At 40.9% G+C, this 19,755-nt stretch overlaps 1 protein-coding gene across 1 annotated transcript in view; it reads left to right on the top strand.

The window, feature by feature from the left end:
- Window positions 1-576: 576 nt before the first annotated feature.
- MYLK3 (myosin light chain kinase 3) overlaps window positions 577-19,755 on the top strand; it is a 23,297-nt gene continuing 4,118 nt past the window's right edge. The window contains exons 1-12 of the mRNA XM_009320337.1: window positions 577-1,089; window positions 4,571-4,661; window positions 5,966-6,100; window positions 6,200-6,404; window positions 9,294-9,865; window positions 11,706-11,811; window positions 12,941-13,034; window positions 13,345-13,454; window positions 14,720-14,861; window positions 15,919-15,989; window positions 17,501-17,629; window positions 18,702-18,854. Of these exons, the coding sequence (XP_009318612.1) occupies window positions 577-1,089; window positions 4,571-4,661; window positions 5,966-6,100; window positions 6,200-6,404; window positions 9,294-9,865; window positions 11,706-11,811; window positions 12,941-13,034; window positions 13,345-13,454; window positions 14,720-14,861; window positions 15,919-15,989; window positions 17,501-17,629; window positions 18,702-18,854 (2,321 nt within the window). The remainder of the gene's footprint in view (window positions 1,090-4,570; window positions 4,662-5,965; window positions 6,101-6,199; window positions 6,405-9,293; window positions 9,866-11,705; window positions 11,812-12,940; window positions 13,035-13,344; window positions 13,455-14,719; window positions 14,862-15,918; window positions 15,990-17,500; window positions 17,630-18,701; window positions 18,855-19,755) is intronic.

Raw genomic sequence — 19,755 nt, 5'->3', positions numbered from 1 at the left:
GATCCTTGTCATTGTATTCTATTTTTAAATTCAAGTGCTAGCCAACCTAAAGAGCACACCCTGTGTTGATGCTGGGTGCTCTGCATCCGTGCTACTAAGCTGAATTCTTCCAAGCCTTAGCACAAGGCCACCGAATTTACTTTTATATTTTTCCTATTTAATGAAGGGAAATGCTCTAGCAAGTTCTTTTCATTATTGCAGAACTAAAACTGGTCATAAAAACAATCCTTCTCCCTCCAGAGGTCTGCTCGGGCATTGGCAATTGTTAAGATGCTTGCCTATCAACAGCCACTCGAGAAAGAATTTTAAACGGTTTTGTGACGTCAAGGAGGCCCAAGAAAATATAGTCTGGTGCCAAATTACCTCCATCATTGAAAGCACACGGTAAGAAATAGATAACACAGAAATAAATCTTTTGTGCAGTAGCTATCTCATGATATGCTCTAGCAACTCCAACAAGTGAGGTTGTCTGGTATAGGAATAGCTAAAGGAGATGAACTTTCAGACCCTCATTTTCTAATTTATGATGAACGAAAAGCCAACCTAATCTATCTGACATCCTGCTGTCTAGACAGAATGTCTGCGGGTAGCTTGGACCTTGCGGAGGGAAATGCCCTGACAAAGTTACAGGCTACAAAAGTGAGCAATTTAAGTATGATGGACAAAAAGCTGAATCTCTTGAATGAAAAGATGGACAAACTGTTGCATTTCCAAGAAGATCTGACAGGCAAACTGCAGCGAGTTAACAAAGGCATTGATGATGTAGAAAAAGGCATTAACAAGCTAACAGTATCCCGAGCAGCTCCTGATGAGGCAGATGCAATGAAAAAAGGCCTAAAGGTATCGGACAGTACTCACCAGACTGATATCCAGAGCGTATGCTCAGAAGTGTTGAAGTTGATGAAAGCTGCCCAGCTAGATGCCTTGAAGCATAAGGAGAGGCTGGCAAAGATAGAGAAAAGGGTTGATGCACTGGATAAAGTTGTTACATTTGTGGGAGAAATATTAAAAAATTCTACAGTAGTGGATTTTATTCTCAAAGGCATTGTGCCCTGGAGGAAGGGGAGTCTGCTGGAAATCCTTGTTGAGGTTGGTTTTGTTTTACTATTCTTCATATTTTTCTTTATGACGTAGCAGGGCTTTAGGCTCTCCAGCTGATTTCTTACGTGATGTATAATTCAGGTTTTTCTTACAGTGTTGCTGTTACAGGTTACTGCTGTGACCTTTGAATTGCAAGGCTCTTAAGGCAGAGACCAAGGCTCAAAATGCGCCTTGCAGTCTTATGTCTGAGGTTCCCGAAGTGTGCCAGGCAATCCTGTAACAAGTATGAGGAGTAGATTGCTACTGTAAAGGAAGATTCAGCTTCCACCAGTGCTTGAAGATCAGCAATGTCATTCAAATTAGTGACTGAATTGAGGCCCCAGTGAAAAGTCTGAGTAACATACTGGAAGCATTTTATGTTGGAAGAAGCTTCTATTTTCTTGATTGATCATGAATTCTGAACACAGCAGTTACTAAAACCTGTGCTGACTTATGGTCATATTACTGAGCAGATTCATATGTCCTTAGACATCTAAGTTGTCTTTAGCTGCATCTTTACGATGAAACTGTGACTCTATCAACTCCCTTGACATTGTTCACTCCTCAAATCAAATAGTTCTTGCGTTTGCAAGTTCCTAGACATCAATTCCTAAGCATTTCTTAATTATTGAGGACAGTGAGGGAGGAACAGGCAAGACCGGTTTGTAGTTGATACGGTGTTTTGGAATTGATTAGCCTTGGTTTTAAAAGTTACAGGCATCTGGAGTTAGTTTTAGCTAATGGGAGTTCTCAGTTTTCACTATGGCTTGTATCCCACAATGGGGAAGAAGCCGGGGGGGGAACTGCAGGAGTTGGAATAGGTTTGTTAGTTCCAAGAATCTCCTTGTATGTAGAGGTGCGATTACAGTACGGAGAACTTAGTTCAAATGTCCATTTGTATAAATCCAAATATTTTCCACCAAAACTGTAAAATGTTTTGGTGGAAGGTACACCTAAATTTTTACAAGAACAGGGCAATGCTAGATGCTAGCATACCTTTTCAGGCTTTCCCAGTGCTCTCCTGGTCTCCCTTTTTAGGTGCCAGAGGCTGACAAGTGAGCTAGACTGTTAGGAGGCAGAAGAATTTATAAAGAGTTTCCATTAGTGTTGAGAACAATAAATCATACATTAGGGATCAGTCCTAATTCTGGATAGAGATGAAGCTTCTACTTGCTTGCAGTTCCAATTTCAGTTCTACAGATTTTTGGAGAAATGGAAAAGTTTGATACGTTTTGGTTAAAGCTGCATTGTTACAAGTTACTGCCTGCAGTCACTGCAAAAAGCCTGCAGACAGATACAGTCCTTAGCAGGATTTACACCTTGAACTGAACTGGCAGGGCACAGTATGTCACTGGCCAGGTGAAGATGAGTATAAAGATGATAAACTAATTTCATTTCCAGATTGTCAGCTTCTAAGGGAAAAGAGCAGTAAGGAGGGATGTAAATAAAGGGAGGTGATGTGAGGGATACTGGAGGACTGTCTCACATGGACTTCTCGCATACTGTCGGGATTAGTTGTCAACTAGCCACTATGTGTTTGCAAAAGAGAACATTGAAGGAGGTCAGAACTTCGTCCAAGTTTTATGGACAGGTGGAGAGAGACTGAGAGGTGAAGTGACCTGCTGGTGGTGACCTGATGGACTAGGATGGGGCGGAGGTCTCTGTCCCAGGCTCTAACCACTGCCCCGGTTGTAGAACAGGCAATGTGTGTTGGGCAAGCGGAGAGTTTTATGACTAACTCCAGTTTTGCAATATGACCATCATTGTTCTCCTCTTCTGCTTCTGGTCACAAACAGTTTTTGAAATTGCAGCATAAGGTCAGTTATAAGACTTTAAGATATGCCTATACTTTGATCACAGGCTGCTGAGTGATATTTGAACGAGGCTTGAATTAGTGAGGTAGCATATATACGTGACCTAGCTGGGGTAATGTGGAGCAAAGCACAGGTGAATTTAAAAACAAATTGGCTTGCGCTGAGCCATGTGCTAACTTTGGTCTAGTTTTTGCAGCCTGTTTTGTGATATCGATATAGACATGTCCAAAGAGCTCCCCCGTTGCACGGGGATTGCACACAAGAACAATTTGCTACCTGCTTGTTTCTGTTTTCCAACCTTGGCTGTTTTGTAACAGCGTGCTGCTTATCACAGAGCTGGCTTAGTGCAAGGTTACTCAGTTTGGGGATGGGAGTGGGGAGGTCATGTTTTCATTTCTGAGTGAAGCTGTTTGTTGATGGTATGACAGCATTCCAGGGATGCCATGGGAATGCTTATGGAAGAAGTTTGCAGGGTTGGAGTCAAATTATGAAAAGCCTATGAATTGAGCTTCATAGAATCCAAATCTCTAACTTTCTTATTTAAAAAGCAAACAGACGGAAAAACCCACCAGCATTAAACTGTCACTTATCCAAGGCTTTCTTTGCATGTAGGATTTTGCAAGAATAATGTTCCCCCTGGTCATTGTTGCAGGTTTGCTTAGAGCTGTAATAAAAATGGTAATGATTTTTTACTACTTTTACTCTTTGGGTGTGGTGTTTTTTGGGAAGTGGGGGGGGGGCTCTGTTTTGGAATCCATATGGTTGGAGCATGAAAAACTTAATCCTTAACTGCTTTTACTAACATGAAGAGGGTGATTTGCAGCAGTCTTGTAATCAGTTACCTGCAGAAATATTTTAAATGTTGCTTACTTGCTTGTGCAAATAAGGCTAAGAGGCTGTTCATCACTAGATTTTAACTATATGCCAACCAAGAAATATGTTATGCCTTTTCCTGTTTTGGTGTAATGCTTTTTACTAAATATTAGTTATCTAGTTTTAATTTGATTACGAATGTATTGCTGTGTAAAGTGTTTAGTGGTGCTATTACAAAATATCCCTCCTCTGTGCTTTCTTAATTGGAGGAAGAAATTTGCTTAAAAATAAAAATCCGCTGCTAAAAGACAATAAGTCTGTTTTTAACTACGCCAAAGGTGACATGCGTAGTGTCAAGTACATACACAAGAGTTACCAAAAAAGAGCCTCTAGCTTTATGGTATCACTTCTATCATAGCTCAAATCACGAATCTCTAGATGCCTTGAGGCAAGTATGTTAACAATATCTTCAGAGACATTGCTTATCTTTCAGTCACCAGCCAAAAAGCAACAGAAATACATTATAATTTCTTTTTCTAATCTCTCTCTTATGTTTCACATGTCATGGTTTTTAAGCAATATGAGTAAAGATGACAGGAGGCAAAATCTCTGACAGTCAAAATTTTGGAAAGCAGTGAGCTAATGTATTATTCTGTGTCATCTTGTTTTAGAAGTATGGCTGTCTGCAAAAGCAGGGAGAGGCTGAAAGAAGGGAGTAAACACAGCAGTAACTAAAAAATCAGAAGATCAGAGGTGTTAGTGTCCATTTTAGAGTCTGAATACCTACATAGTTGGAGGAACCTAGTGGGAAATAAACACTCCTGGCCATAACTGTTATTTTTGTGTTCCCCTGTCGTTTTTAGGCCAAAGATAAGCCTGAGGAGAGTGGTGCAAAACCTAAGCATGTGCGTAGTAACAGAGGAACCCAAACTGAAAGCAAGAAGCCTCTGGAAGGTATGTATCACTCCAGACATGCTACAAGATTTGACTCTAGAATGTGCAGCAGACAAGCTGGAAATTAATAGCCTGCTATTTCCCACTACCTGAATTACTCAAATGTAACTGAGTAACTTTGGCCACCAGTACTGGGAAAATAGATGTTCTCACCTCCTCCACAGGAACACCTGTCCCTGAGATCAAACCCCACGAAACCCTAGAAGATAAAGAAAATAAAAGCAGCACCTTTGTTTGGCTGCACAGATTTTTTTTGCTTTGAAATTACAGTGAGCTGAATTGGGAGAGTAGTACTTGTTTGGAGGTACCCCGAAGGTAGTGGCAATGTCACATAGCAAACCTAAAAAATTGTTTTCCCTTAACACATCTGAACCAGCCCTCCCTCCTTCCCCTCTCTGAAACAGGGACATGTTGACATTGGGAATACCTTTTTTTGATCAGCAAGTTTCATTGCCATGTCAGGGCTAGATTCCTATTTAGGATGCATCTGTCAGGGCATTGCCCTGTTGCATCCGTTATTACTGCCTGTGGAGTTGCAACAGGGGTGAACGTGATGTTGAGCAGGCCCTGTCATGCTGTTGTCTTCACAAATTGCCAGTGAATCCTTTAAATTATGGATGATCCCCTTTTTAGCTTCTTCATTTAGGAAGTGACAAAAATAAAGTAGACAGTTGGTCACAATTCTGACTCAAAAGCAACACAGGCTTGTGATCTAATCTCGATAGCTGGTGACCTGTGTAGGCTGAACCCTGAAAGCAGTTACCCTAGAAATGTCCACTGTTAATATTCACAACCATTGTCATGAGAAGGGGCTGAAGAACCTTCTAGTCCTTTTGTGGAAAATGCAAGAGGCACTGTCTCAAGCCCCAGCGTCCCTCGGAGTCTTGCTCCGTGCATTGCTGCTGCTCTAATCAGGTAGAGGGTGTATTGGGTTTAGTAGGGTCCTGGATGGGTCTGCAGTGCCTGAACTACCTGTTACATTTGCCCGCAGAGTGATTTCAGATTTGAAAAGCCGTGAGCTGAGCCTTGCAGGTTTTTTGTTTGCTTTATGGAAATCCAAGTTCAATCTGTAACACTGCTGGAAAGCCAACAGAGCAGTTAAACCTCTGATTAAGCCATGAGCATTAATAATGGCTGTATCAAGCTTGCTGGTGTAAGGATTTTAAACATTTCAGGGGGTTTCTTGCTACTCTTCAGACGTATGTAACTGCATAGGTTATTTTGAATGGTGGGTTACTTTAGTCCCTCTCTGTTTTGCTGTCACTTTTGTCAAGGATAGTTTATTAATGGCTTGTTTTATTCAGAGACAAAAAGTGGGAAAAAGCTGGATGAAAACAAGGGAGCATGTGAGAAGATGAACACTTCTAGTGCTGTAGCCTGCAAAGCTGACTCCAAACCCCAAGTTAAAGAGAGGACGGTGCAGCAGCAAGCAGTAGAAGGTGCTGGCAAAACACACAGCTCTAAGAGCTGTCAACAGCAAAAGGACGTTGGTGTCAAAGCTTTGAATCAACACAATGGTCTTCCCGTCGTAAATCAAGTTCATGTAGGCAACCAAAATGTTCCTGCTAAAGCACACGATATGGACAGGGCCCCACACCTAGATGAGTGCCACAGGCAGCTTGTTCATCGGAAACTTGGAGAGAATGAAAACAAACCTCCATCGTCAAGTGTGGCATCCCGGGGAGCTGTGCCCTCCACATCCCAGGCTATATCTGACACAGGGTGTGGAGTGACACATACCAGGTAATGGCCTCGCCGGTAGCTTTCTGTGTGATCTGAAACCATTTCATGTGTTAGAAGGAAAAAAGGGAAAGCCAGGTCATTAAAGGAGGCAGCTCCTGCTGAGGCATGATCCAGGGGAAAAACAGCCGTGCTCGGATAGGAGTGGTGGTTACCAATGGTTAAGGCAAAAAACTCAAAGCAGCAAGGGCCCTGTGTAAATTTCTGTGAAGCCAAGGAGTCAGAGGGCTAGACGTACAGGAGATTTTTTTCATATCATCGGGGCTTCTGTGTATTAGATACAGAAAGGTGACCACCCTAGTATAGCTCAGGTAGTTGGACGTTTATAAACCACTCACTCCTTTCCAACTTCTCTGTTTCTATAACCGTGGGGGTGAAAGGAATTTGAGATATTTACTAGTATAGGACAAAACCAAACAACTTGTTTTGTTTGCTGTCCTTGGTGTTTTTCTGGGTTTTTTTTATGCCTTGGTCACCTAAAGATACAATCAGATTGTTCATTTATTAATCTTTATTAGCCTAATCTTTTCCTCATATAGGTGTTTTGTAATATGTCTATCATAATCCATTTCCTTTAGAATTATTTATTTAGGATTTGATTTTAATTCCATTTATTTAAATTAAAAAAAACCAAACCACACAACAAAAACCCACAATGAAAAAACCTCTACCAACCAGACCTCAATAGATGGAAATTCTGTGGCAAATTTTAACTGCCATGCCTTTTCTGTCTTGTCTGGTGGATATAAAGTTGTTTATATATGTGTATACGTATGGGTGATAGACACACGTACACACACACACACATATGTGTATGTTACTTTGTGTGTGGAATTTCCCCATTGCTTGTGTGTACAAATCTGAAGCCCAGACAAGAACATGACACTACTTTTGTGTATGCGAACTTTTATTTGAAAACTTTGAATTTGTAGCGGTACTTGTGAATATAGGGGGGACACTTAAATCTTCCTGTGCAATGGGTGTCTACTGGGATTACAGGACTCTTGGGGGGGGTGGGGGGAGTGAATGACGAATAAATTACCAAAATGATTGAAAGTTGTCCTGATGTCAGCACATAGGCTTCACGAGGGAAAGGGCTCATTGCGAAGGCTGGCACACTGGGATATTTTTCTCCTAAGAGGCTGAGTGTAAGGATGTGGCAGAAGAAAGTAGAAGCTTTCACTACTGTGGCCTCTTTTCAAATATTCAGGAACAACTTTGTGTACAGTTTATAGACATTGTTACCTCCAAATTGGTTGCTGTAATAACACTAAGAAAAGAGGAACCTCCCTGTGTTTTCCCTGTGGGTTTTAGGCTCTGGCTGGTGAGCCATAGGCACTGTGCTTCAGCAGCTGGAGCGGGTCGGTCCCAGCTGCCTGCCGGAGCGCCGCCTCGGAGGCTTCGCCTGTACTGTACTTTGAGGATGGCTCAAGGTGTTTGTGAAGCAGTGGAGGAACACAGTTGCTGTTACCCCTTGGAAGTCAGTGCTGGTTGATCATGATGTGCCAGGCGGTGAACTTGGAGCTAGGCAGCAGCTTCTGGAGCTTCTGGCTGGTTTAGACAGGGGGGTGTCTGCGCCCCAAAGACTTTGGTTTGGGGAGGAGGAAGGCCGACAGATAACTGAGGGACAGAACCTAGAGTAAAACCCAGGGGAAGCTGCAGCCCTCCTGCACAGGCTACCTATTATGCTTCTGTGTGTGGTCACACGAGGGTGGTAAATGCCTCTCTAAGATGAGTGCAACTTTTAATGAAGTCTGTAAGCCCACGCAGAAGCGTCGAAAGAACATTGTGTTCCCCTGCTTGGAGAAATGCCCAAGAGTCCTGCCGAGTTCAGGCTTGTCTAGATAGCAGTGGAAGTTTTTGCTCAGAGCTGTGTTCAGCTGCTCTGATAGCTCACTCCAGTGCAGCTTAGATTCATGGCACAACACAAGGGTGTTAAAGGTGCTGAAAATGAGAAACTTCAGACGCTTTTATGCAAAAGCAGGAACATTTTCTTTTATAATATCTTTTGTAATAAGGTAGCTCCACTGAGAAAGGCAATAACTTCTGCGAAAATGAGGTACGTTCTCTCCTAGATATCAGAAGTTTTCTTTACTTGCTGTTGTATAAAATCTACTTTACAACTTCACAAGTTTCAATTCAATTCAGCCTCACTGAAATCAGACTGTGTGCTTGTGACAGTTGGAGCAGTAACAGTTGACTCAAAAATTATTGCACGAATGTCTTTGATGGATTTTAGGAGCATAGAGAATTGGTTTTAAGCTGTATACTTTTTAAGCAACACAAGAGGAAAAAAAATTATTAAACTTTTCCAGTAGCTAGAATGCCAAGGAAAATAGTATTGATGGAGTGAGAGAGTTTGAAAGTTAAATTTTTAACAGAAAGCTGTGGAAAGAATGCTATCCCATCAGAAGACGCAAACACAGATGTTTGAGTGTGCAAGTCAGGCAGCTGGAAGAGGACTGGGATGGATGCAAACCTTTGGATTTGTAGAGCCGTATGAGCAGTCAGTCATTTAGATAATCAGCCTGTAATTTGTGAAGGCAATCACTACCCTCTCTCTGCCCAGATGAATGGTATTTTATTAGGCCAACTGGGATAGTTGCAAAAAGTGGGTAAGCTTTCAAATGTGCGATTAACACTTTGCAGTGTGAGACATTTTGTGTTCAGGAGAAGGCAGGCATATACACAGATGAGGGCACAGAAAAAGCATCAGCACGCTTTTTGGTGCTCTTCCCTTAGTGTTGTATTTCCTAAGAGGATTGATATGGTTAGATTTCTTTAATACTGTAGAAGTCTGTGGTTGCAGAAGCTTATAGATTTTTCTTCCCGCACAAAGTTACAAAAGTAAGGCTAGTCATCTGCATAAAACGTCAACTGTTTGCTCTGCAGGATATCCATCAATGTACATATGACTGAAATGAAAGAGAAGATTGACATGACCAAGGAAGGAAACTTAAATGATCACAGAGGTAAAAGTCCCAAAGTAAAATCCCCATCCTCCACACCAGCAGAAGTGGAAGGAGTCAAACAGCTGCCTGACAAATTAAAACTTCAACAGAGTCCTAAAAACATCAGCACTGAGCCAAATCAAGAGGTGAAAGGGAACAATAAGCAAAATGAACTTGCACCTCAAGCAGGGAAGCAACAGCCATTACTGAGCAAGCCCAAACCAGGTAAAAAGGCTGGAGAGAAATCAGAATTAAAATGCAAGCTCATAACCTCACAGAATACCTCTGCAAAGGAGCCTACAAAAGATCCAGGGGTAAAAGTGAAAATCCATCAAGAAATGGCAAAAGCAGAAGAATCCTCAACAGATACCAACTCTGAGAGGAGAGAATCTGAGTCTGCATCTTCAGGGGGAAGTGAAAATGATGCTCGTCAGTGTACAGGAATGGCACCAGAGAAGACTGAGTCATTAAAAGCTAGCAAAGAGCTTCCCACACAGGATGAGATGATCATCGGTAAGTTGCTTGCAGTTACTCTCGGGAACTTTTACATTAAGGACTTCGTGCTACTTGTGTGTTATATATACAACAATAGCTGGAGCAGGGCTCAGTAGAGCACCTGTGTCTTACAGTTCAAGAGCATTTTGCCATGGGTACCTTCGACTATGTAAATAACAAGTGAATTAACATTTGTACAAATTATTTTAATAGTAATTTTCCTTTTAATGTGTGTTTTGGGAAAAAAGTTCCTTGAAAATAAAATTGAGTGAAGTATATGTGTGATCAGAAGTATGAGTAACTTTGAAAAAATCCATTTTCTTTAGATTAAGCGTTTATTCCTTAAGATAGAGTATGCAAACCAGGTAGGCTTTAGCAACTATGGACTAGAGATCCAGAGAGCAGCAAAATATTGCAGGAAGAGTATCTTGCTCTGGTCTTCGTTACCAGCCATAGATCTCGGTTACTGTGTGAACACTCAATTGCATTGTTTCAGGGAATAATCTCTCCTGGCAGCGTAAATGTGTACGTCCCAGAATGTACATCCATGGGTAGATGTCCTGACATGGATCTGGCTTTCTCAGCAGTGGCTGGAGATGAGTTGAATATATGTTAAATTGCAGCCCAAGGTATCTGGAGATTAATTGTAAAATTGCTTTGAATGGGGGACACCTAAGGTGGGTAAAGGTGTCCCACTTTTCTAGGGTAAAAGAAAAGTGGGACACCTGCTTTTTACCCTAGAAAACTTGGACATTAAATGTATCATGGTTAACTGATTTAGCTTCCCACAAACTGATTAAACTTAATAGTTGTAATGTTAATGTTTGCAGCTTTAACTTGGACATTGTCTGCAAAACTCTTGCTGCTAGGAGAAACTTTCTGATTTTACCAATAACTGTCATTGTTTATCAGTGCTGTGTATTTGTGCTGGTCTTTCCAGCTGCCATATAATGATTAAAAGAAGATCAAATGTATTTTTTTTTTTTTCAAATTTCCCGGTATTTTTTTCAGGTCACCTCTTCTGTTAATGCATAAACTAAGATGTTGATCTTCTAAACGTGTCCAGTGGGTTTTCCGTGTTAACAAAAAAAGGGTTGAGATTCAGGAGGTGGGATCCTATTCTCAGTTCTGGGCCTTTATTCCTCAGCTGTAAAAGGGTGTTAGCAGTTAAAGTCCCTCACTTGAAGTAACAGAGATATTTTGGATATTTTCAGCACCGCCCTTCTTATGGCTAGCTGCAAATGCAGTGGTTATTTTACTTGCATGCCACTCTAAAAATAGTGAAGGAATCACATGCTTAATGTTATCCAGATACTTCGGTGCTTGTCTGAATTCCAGTAGAAGAAAAAATGATGGTTTGGTAGAGGAACACAAAGCAAAGAGAAAAGATGAGAGGGAGGGTAGTGCACTTTATACTCAAGTTCTGTTTTGAGTGTTTGCATGAGCAGCTTATCGGCAGCAGGCGGAGGCTGGCTTGTCCGGGCGCTGGTGTTGGCCCCCAGTGTTTCTCCCTTAGAGCCCCACAGCCGCAGAAGCGCTGAGGGCTGAGGTAGGGGAGGAGCTCTGTGTGTGTGTGTGTTTGTGGTCCCGGCTCTGCGTCAGCCATGCCTGCCTGAGAAACTGGGTTCATCCCTTGAGGAACAGCGATGCTGAAGGTGGGGGGAGCACAAGAGTATGGTTTTGTGGAGCGGTGGATCCTGGGAGCATTGAAGGCAGTTGAGACTTCTCATTACCCTTAGCAAACACAACAAGGTGATGTGAATGTCCTGTGGATTGAAATCATTGGCGCAAGGGAAGTGAAATTGAGTGCAGTGATGTGTGCAGAAACATCTCAATGACCAGCTTTCCTCCTCTTTAGATGACAGCCCTTCTCCTCCGGCTCCTTTCGAACATCGCATAGTGAGTGTCAAGCAAACAGAGGTGACAATGTGCTACTTGGTGTGTCATCATGAAGTACTGGGGGGGTAAGTCTCCCTGTCCCTAATGTTGCACTGCTGTTGGTGGCTAAGGCGTGGAGAAATGCAGTTAGCTGGAGAGCTAGAGCTGTCTTCTTCAGATGGCTCCAAGGTGTGCACGGGTGAGACATCTACAAGCTCGCTGCAGCCAGAGTGAGCAGGTTCCTCCTTGAGACCTTTTGGGCTATCATAGTTGCTGGGCTCCTTGTATCAACTTTCTGTTGATTTTGGGGTGTGTGTGGGGGCTGTCCCTCAGATGACTGGTTTCTGCCCCAGTTCCATTTTCAGATGCCTGACTGTGATCTTGGATGACTGGTTTTTGCATTTATTATAATAATCCTGGCCACAGCTGGTGTCACGAGAAAAACCTGTAACCTTCAGGCAGACAGATTCAGAGCATTTGAAGTCAGCAAAGCCCATTAGGTCAGGCAGCTTCCAAAATCTTTTTTCCATGCTGAACTGCACATTAAAGAAAACTAAGGGAGAAATAATTATTTTGACCTTATGTTTAGTTTTCGCTCATAGGAAGTCTGCAGCTGCTTCAGCCTTTGTATTCTTGTATCCTGACTTATCTGACAAGAAGGTTTGATTTACAGGCTGATCCAAGTACAAATATGGCTTAATAAGTGTAAGCCTGATGATGCAATAGCAGAAAGATGGTGTTTAGAAATCATCCCAAGGGGCATTAACGTATCTGGGTGACACGGGGGAGAATTTACAACACGCAAGAAATGCAGTCTGTGGAGCGGCTACAGTTACTGGTCTTACAGTCATTTAAAAAGTTATGAGATCAGGACAGAAATATCCTTGTTAATATACCCACTAACGCATCACTGAAGGACAGCAAGCGGGTACAGTTACAGAACCGAAAAAGAATATCATCAGGTCATCATACCGCAGTGAAATGCAGTAATACGAAGGGGGCATAATATTTTCATGTAAGCATTGAACAACTGGCTGGAAAGATAAAACTAATCCTTCATAAGCTGAGAGAAAGAGGAGATTCATGCTGCTGGCCACCCGATTCTGTTCACTTTGTACCGTGCTATTTTTAATCAACGATAAGAATAGTTGTATGAAAATTTGCTGGGGTGAGCTGTGTTAAGCCCATTTCCCATCTTTTGTTTGGTATCAACAGGGGGCGTTTTGGGCAAGTTCACAAGTGCACGGAAATATCAACTGGTCTCAACCTGGCAGCCAAAATCATAAAAGTGAAAGGAGCAAAAGAGAGGGTAACTATGTTGCTGTGAACCCAAGTGAGCACACTCTAAACCTGGCCGTATCGCAAGCACCTTAACACCACTTCCCTGAATCAGCCCGTAAGAGGCAACTTGTCCTCGGGTACTATCAAATACTGTAAAATCTGTCTTAGTAAGTAGCAGCTTGGACTGTTTGTCACCTCCCGTGTTTGTGATTAAACCTTCTGTCCACATGAGATCTGTGGTGTAGCTGATATTGGGTTTTACAAATAATTGTATTTGAATATATTGGACTTCAAGGAGCATATTTCGCTCGTTTTTTGTTAATTTATTATTTTTTCAGGAGGAAGTGAAAAATGAAATTAACGTCATGAACCAATTAAATCACGTGAATCTGATCCAGCTTTATGATGCTTTTGAAGCCAAAAATAATATCACTCTGATAATGGAATAGTAAGTTTAAATGATCTCAGGAGTTGTCAGATGTTTGGGTTTGCTCAGGTCGCTAAAGGAAATGGGAATGATGATTCTGAGGTGTGAAGAAGATTTGAGTGGTTTCCCAGCCTGAGAGAATTGATTTCACTTTCAGAAGGAAAAAAAAATATATGTTTTAACGGTAATTTCTTCGGGTTAAAAATTATATATTTGGCAAGATTACAGTTTAAACAAATGGTAAGAAAGGCAGCTATTTTCAAGAGTATGAACGAAATTACAAGACTGTTCATTAACAGAACTTCACTGTGGTTCATTTTTTATTTAAGTTTAACTTACAGGCCCCAACATTGTCCCTAGCTACTAAATTACGTAAAAGTGTTGTAGGTAAATAAAATCTCATGTTAGGGAGAGAGTGAAGGTGAGAGACGCAGACAAGAGGAGGAGTGAGGTGTTTTAAGTAGAGTTAGAAAAGACATGGAGAAGGTAGGAAGGTGATTACTTATATGCATGGTCTGCCTCCTTTTAATAATTTTAGGATTAATAAAAATGCTTCCCTATTTGAAGCAAAATAAGAATTTTGATCTATATCAAATATGGAATTCACAAAAGGGAGATTTCATGATGTACACCTGCTGCCTTTTCTGTGTAGTGGCGTATTGCTTTACAAAAACCTGAAGTTTTATAACGTAAAAACTGAGTTTCTGCTACAGAACTAATTGTTAATGACATGAAGGAAAAAAGAATACAAAACAAAATAGCAAATATAAATATAAGACGACATTTAAAATGTGTATATTGAAATTAATACCTGAAGTTTTTACCTTGTAGAACCTTGTCAGAGCTATATGTCTGAAGTAATTTTATCTTAATTTTTGTGCAGAATTAAGTCCAGTTGTCAGCTCATGTAAAATAACTTTCAGTTTGAGATAGGTTGAAGACTTATTTTCTCTAGACTAATAAGATGAGCGAAGAATAGATACTTTGGTACTCCCTGTAGGTTCACCAGGTCCCCATCGGATCACCAGGTCGTGTGGGTTTGGGTTTGACATATATCCCCCCCCCAAATGTTAGCGACAACTTTTCCATTTTTTAATTTAGATTGATACTTAATTTCACACTCAGAAATAAGTCTCCTGAAGTCATTGAGACTACTGATATACTTTATATTCGATGTGGTATTAGGACCCTTGCTAAATTAGAGAGCCTAAGTTCCCAACTTGGGAATAAATTGAGCTAATGAGGAATTTTAGGGTTTTTAATGCTTTTCTATGTCAAAATTTTAGTCTTGATGGTGGTGAATTATTTGACCGGATCACAGATGAAAACTACAATCTAACAGAGTTGGATGCAATCCTATTTACTAAACAGATTTGTGAAGGAGTCCACTACTTGCACCAGCATTATATTCTCCATTTAGATCTGAAGGTCAGTAGTTGATACTCTCCGCTCTTTAGCGATGCTATGGTCTCGACCACCGCAGAGTCTCTAATTACAAGAGTCATTTCTCATTTCATGGACTTATGTCATAAAGAAATAGACTTAGTTAATTCAATAGCCACAATGAATGGAGCTCTAGAGATTCATTGCTCTTTTTTTCAATGTCTCTTTGGTAGCTTGCTTAGGATGGTGAAATGAAGAGGATTCTGTGCTTTTGCCTCTCTTAAGTCAGAAGCTTTTCATTCTGTGTGGAATTAAACAATGCCCTTTTGTCATCAATGAAAAAACCACACCCAAAAACCTCTTTGACTAGAAACGCCTGCAGTCTTCCCTCCACTTCCCCCTACCCCCACGTAACTGTGTTCAAATACCTATTCAATCATCTTCCTATTGTTTGTACTTTTTACTGCCTGGAACTGAACTGCAGTAAAATGACAATGTTTTCGTAATGGCCCCTTAATAACTGGTCTTTTTGGACAGAAATACCAACTCATTTTTTTTCTGCTTGTTTATACAGCGCTTTACATAAATGATATTAGACCTGGTTGGCCTGTAGACAGTTCTGCAGTTGTAGTAAGTTTGGACAGCATCATCCCCCCCATCCCCACCTTGAAAAATATTCTCATTGGAAAAAACAAATTTTTGCCTTTGTGGGCAAACCAAAGGATGCATTTGACGTGTTTCTTGTGGCTTTTCATGGAGTTACTTTTATACTTAAGGAGTAAATCCAGTGGGTAAGCCTCAACCATCAGACGGATTCTACCGTTTTACATAGCGGGGCCCTTCTGTTTCAAAATCTATTTGTCATCTATGGTGAAATATAGGAATATTGTTATACAGGAACAGAACTTTATGGGAAGTCCAAAACCAAACCTTTCACTAACTCAGCATGCCAGTCAAATCCTTCTCTCCCATGATAGGAATAGAAGGAAAACTATTATACTAAAAATTATCATTAAAACCTCTGAGATTTTTTGTCTTTTGCTAGATCTCTCTCTCAAATGGTAATACATTTAACTCAAAATACCCTCTCCTCTTTTTGTAGCCTGAAAACATACTATGTGTAAATCACACAGGAAACCAGATTAAAATCATTGACTTTGGATTAGCAAGGAGGTAAGAGAGTTCAGTTATGAATTTATTTTAAAAAAACAAAACCAAAACAAACCCACAAACCTCTGATGTGTTTTTGGTAGTTCTTGGGGGGGTGGGGTTTATGCGTTTTGGTAGCTCTAAAGTAATTCTGCTATGTGAATGAGCTAAACAGTACGCTGCTGCAGGCATGAGTTTTCTGCTGTGTGCATTAATTATCTAATTACTTTTTCAAATAATATTTCTGTTGGATAAAGCTATACTGCTGTTCTAATTATCTCAAAATGATTCCCCATGTAGAGCTTTTACCCTAGGGACTCCATGAAGGCTCTCAGAGACTTCTTGACTGCTGGGTTTTATTGTGCAGGTTCTAGCTGTGGAAATTATCTGCTAAGCTCTTTACGTAAATATGTTGATTGAAGGGGTGGGGGGAGCAAAAAAAAAAAAAGCATGTTTGAGCCATCCCATGTGAAACAGGAAACCCTCAGAGAAATATGGACCTTTCTCCATTCTTTTACTTTGCTCGCATGTGTGTGTGCAAGGAAAGCTGTGAGAGCATGAGTCAATTCCCCTAGAATAAAATGGAATGACTCCTGTTAGTATAATGGTAAGAACAAAATTTCTCTATTTCTTTTCTAAACTCTTTGAGGCTTTTCTGAAGCCAAAACCTGGTACATTCATGCATATATGTACCTATGTGTGTGTATGTAAGTATCTGTCCAAGGACTTTTTTCTTTTAGAAGTATTTTATGAAAACAGAAATGGATACATTGAGGGTTGGGTTTTTTTTGTTTTTGGTTTTTTTTTTTTTAATTGGGAGGGTAAAGATGCAAACTTCTACTAAAGCAGTTTTGAAAACAAGATCTTCCAGGAAATAGAGATGTAAAAGTAATGCTTTCATGGTTTGTTCTGTCTGTACACAGATGTAACTCCAGCTGCCATCAATGACAATTATTACTGGTTCAGTTTTGTAACCTTTCCCTTTTAAGCAATAGAACAGAATCAGTTTCTCCCTATATTGGATCACTGTTCAACTTGTTACCAAGCCCAAATAATCCTCTTTAGAGTCCCACCTTAGCAGTTATATTGTGCTCATATCTGTTATACAGCCCTCTACCCTGAGCTATAGCTGGGTACATCCCACTAAGCAAATGCTCTCCAAACCTGTTTTAATGGAAGCTGCTTTATTTGTTTTATGTTGGACAACATCTGCTGGAAAGCATCCTGTGAAGCCTGGCAGAGAGTAAAGCTGCTATCACTCCATGGGGAAGGCCTTTACAGGTTTTATTGCTCTTGGTCTTCCTTCTGGTTTTGCTCTGGCAAAGGGATAGCTGATGGTGTATTCACCTGAAGTCACAGCAAAATTCACCAATTTATTTTTTTTAAAGACCTTAGTGCTGTCCTGATTGCCTGGGTGTGTCTGCTATGCTTGCTCTGCCATGCTCTCATGGCAAAAAGCCATGCCTTGATTTTTACAAATGTGAGGTGTTCCCCAGCCTGCTCTCAGCAGTGATGTCTCTCTCTTTCCGGTAAAGGTACAAACCTCGTGAGAAACTGAAGGTTAATTTTGGAACTCCAGAGTTCTTGGCTCCTGAAGTGGTGAACTATGACTTTGTTTCCTTCCCAACAGACATGTGGAGTGTAGGCGTCATCACGTATATGTTGTGAGTAACCCTGTGAGGGGTCGTGGCGATGGCACCAAAGGCTCTGCAAGAGCACCCCAGCGGAGGGTATCTGCAGAGCAGGAACGCAGCAACCACTGAACCCATCTGGCTGTGATTCCTCCTAATTCATTCTGTTAAAAACCCCAGTCTTTAATACAAAGGCATCTCGCTGTGTGTACGAAGTCTCTAAACAACAAATAATCCTTTTGATAAATATGTAAATGTTCTTCTCCCTTACCACCTTATTTAGCAAGGTAAAATGGGTCAGGTCTTTTTTTACTTGGAAAAGTTGCCCAAAGCATGTCAGAATTTTCATTTTGATTGCGTTCTTGAGGACTTGAATTAATTTTCAAATTCAATTTGATCATTTTAGTAGCTTGGACTTGGTGTGCATCTGCACAGAGGAATTAATGTTGGATGTTAGGCCATGGGTCTAAAAAATGTCATGTCGCAAATAGAGCTAAAACTTTTCTCCGATATCTGGATGATGGCCATGGACGGCTTGTCTGGCCAAAGTCTCTGCCTTCTGATGAGCTGACTTTGCATCCCAGAATCTTTCACAGATGCTTTCTGTGAACTGGATACATTTCTAGTTTAAATTTGCATGTTAGCCAAAACCCAACTGAACAAAGTAATACATGACTGAAGCAATAAATCTGGGCTTAGAGACTAATTGAAAAAAGTATGCTATTGTTCAGAAATCTGTTTAATTCAAGCCAAATATGGATATGGGCCTTGATTTAGGAAAGCTCTTGAGTCCCCCTAGCTTTCCTAGCTGGGAAAGGACTGAAGTATGTACCTAGATCCCCACTGAATTAATTTCCTTGGGCATCTATTAACAGTGCTCCCTGACGTAGCTCAGTGAACTGCTAGAGAGTAACACTAACATTACAACGCTGTATTGCTCCAAACTGTTGGCTTATCTTGGCAGTGATTGAGAATTGGAAACCCCATAGCTGAGAGTCTTTCCTCTCCATAAGTTAACAACAATTATAAAGCAGAGGATTCATAGGAGCAAAAACACATCTTGCATATAACTACTCATCTCCCCCCCATTCTTTCTTTTTTTAAGGCTTAGTGGCCTGTCCCCATTCCTGGGAGAAACTGATGCAGAGACAATGAATTACGTAGTCAATTGCAGCTGGGATTTTGATGCAGAAGCATTTGAACAGCTATCAGAGGAAGCTAAAGACTTTATTTCCAGACTACTCGTGAAGGAGAAAAGGTACCTCTTTGTCCTATCGTGAGGACAGTAGCACCTAATGACATTAAGTTTCTCCTAGCCAACTGTTTGGATTGCGGCCAACAATGAGAACTTACTACGTGACATTTCTGTATGTTGTATCTGTGCTTGCTGGGCAGTTCCTCAGTGATTCAAAAGCCCCTATTTAAAAGGAAAAGGTCTGTGTACCTTGACTGAAGAAAGTTGCTTTTCACAGTTGCATCAATACAGGCAGAACAGAGGAAATCTGGAAGGATTTGCTGCATAGGAATCTGTCTTTAGTATTCCTTCTCTGAGCAAAAGCCTTTTCTGTTGTTCCTTTGGATTCTCACAAGCTCTGACACAAATTGCAAAAATGCCTCTTGAATGCCATGGAGGGTAAATGGAAGCTGCAGCTGTGAAAATGTGCATTGTTCTCTTCTAAAGTAGTCTACATGCATTTGGTAGATATTAAGGAGCATTTGGGACTTAACTTTGCATGTGGCTTCTCAGTCTTGGCTCCACTGAAATAAAAAGTGATTGCACATATGAAACAACAGGAGAATGAGGATGTTGATGTCAGACCATGGCTATGCGGTTGGGTAAGTGAGCAGAGAAATTCTTCTCTTGCTGAGTAGTGATACAAAACTAATCAAAACAGAAGTTATGCATACAGTAAAACAGATCATGTGTTCGAGGGGAATTCAAAGGAGTGCTTAGAATATTAACAACTTCCAGATCATTACCTAAATCAGACAAATCAGTTCTAGTACTAATTACATTTTCAACAATAAGTCATATGAAAAGCTAAGAATAAACTGAACTTTAGCATATATTTAGAAGGCGGAGGTACTCAATGACTTTTTTGCCTCAGTCTTCACCGGCAAGTGCTCAAGCCTCACCGCCCAAGCCGCAGAAGGCAAAG

This window comes from Pygoscelis adeliae, unplaced genomic scaffold (genome assembly GCF_000699105.1).
Source record: "Pygoscelis adeliae isolate BGI_AS28 unplaced genomic scaffold, ASM69910v1 Scaffold62, whole genome shotgun sequence".
Lineage (NCBI taxonomy): Eukaryota > Metazoa > Chordata > Aves > Sphenisciformes > Spheniscidae > Pygoscelis > Pygoscelis adeliae.
The sequence above is the reverse complement of the archived record's forward strand: the minus strand, read 5'-3'. Positions and strand labels throughout refer to the sequence as shown.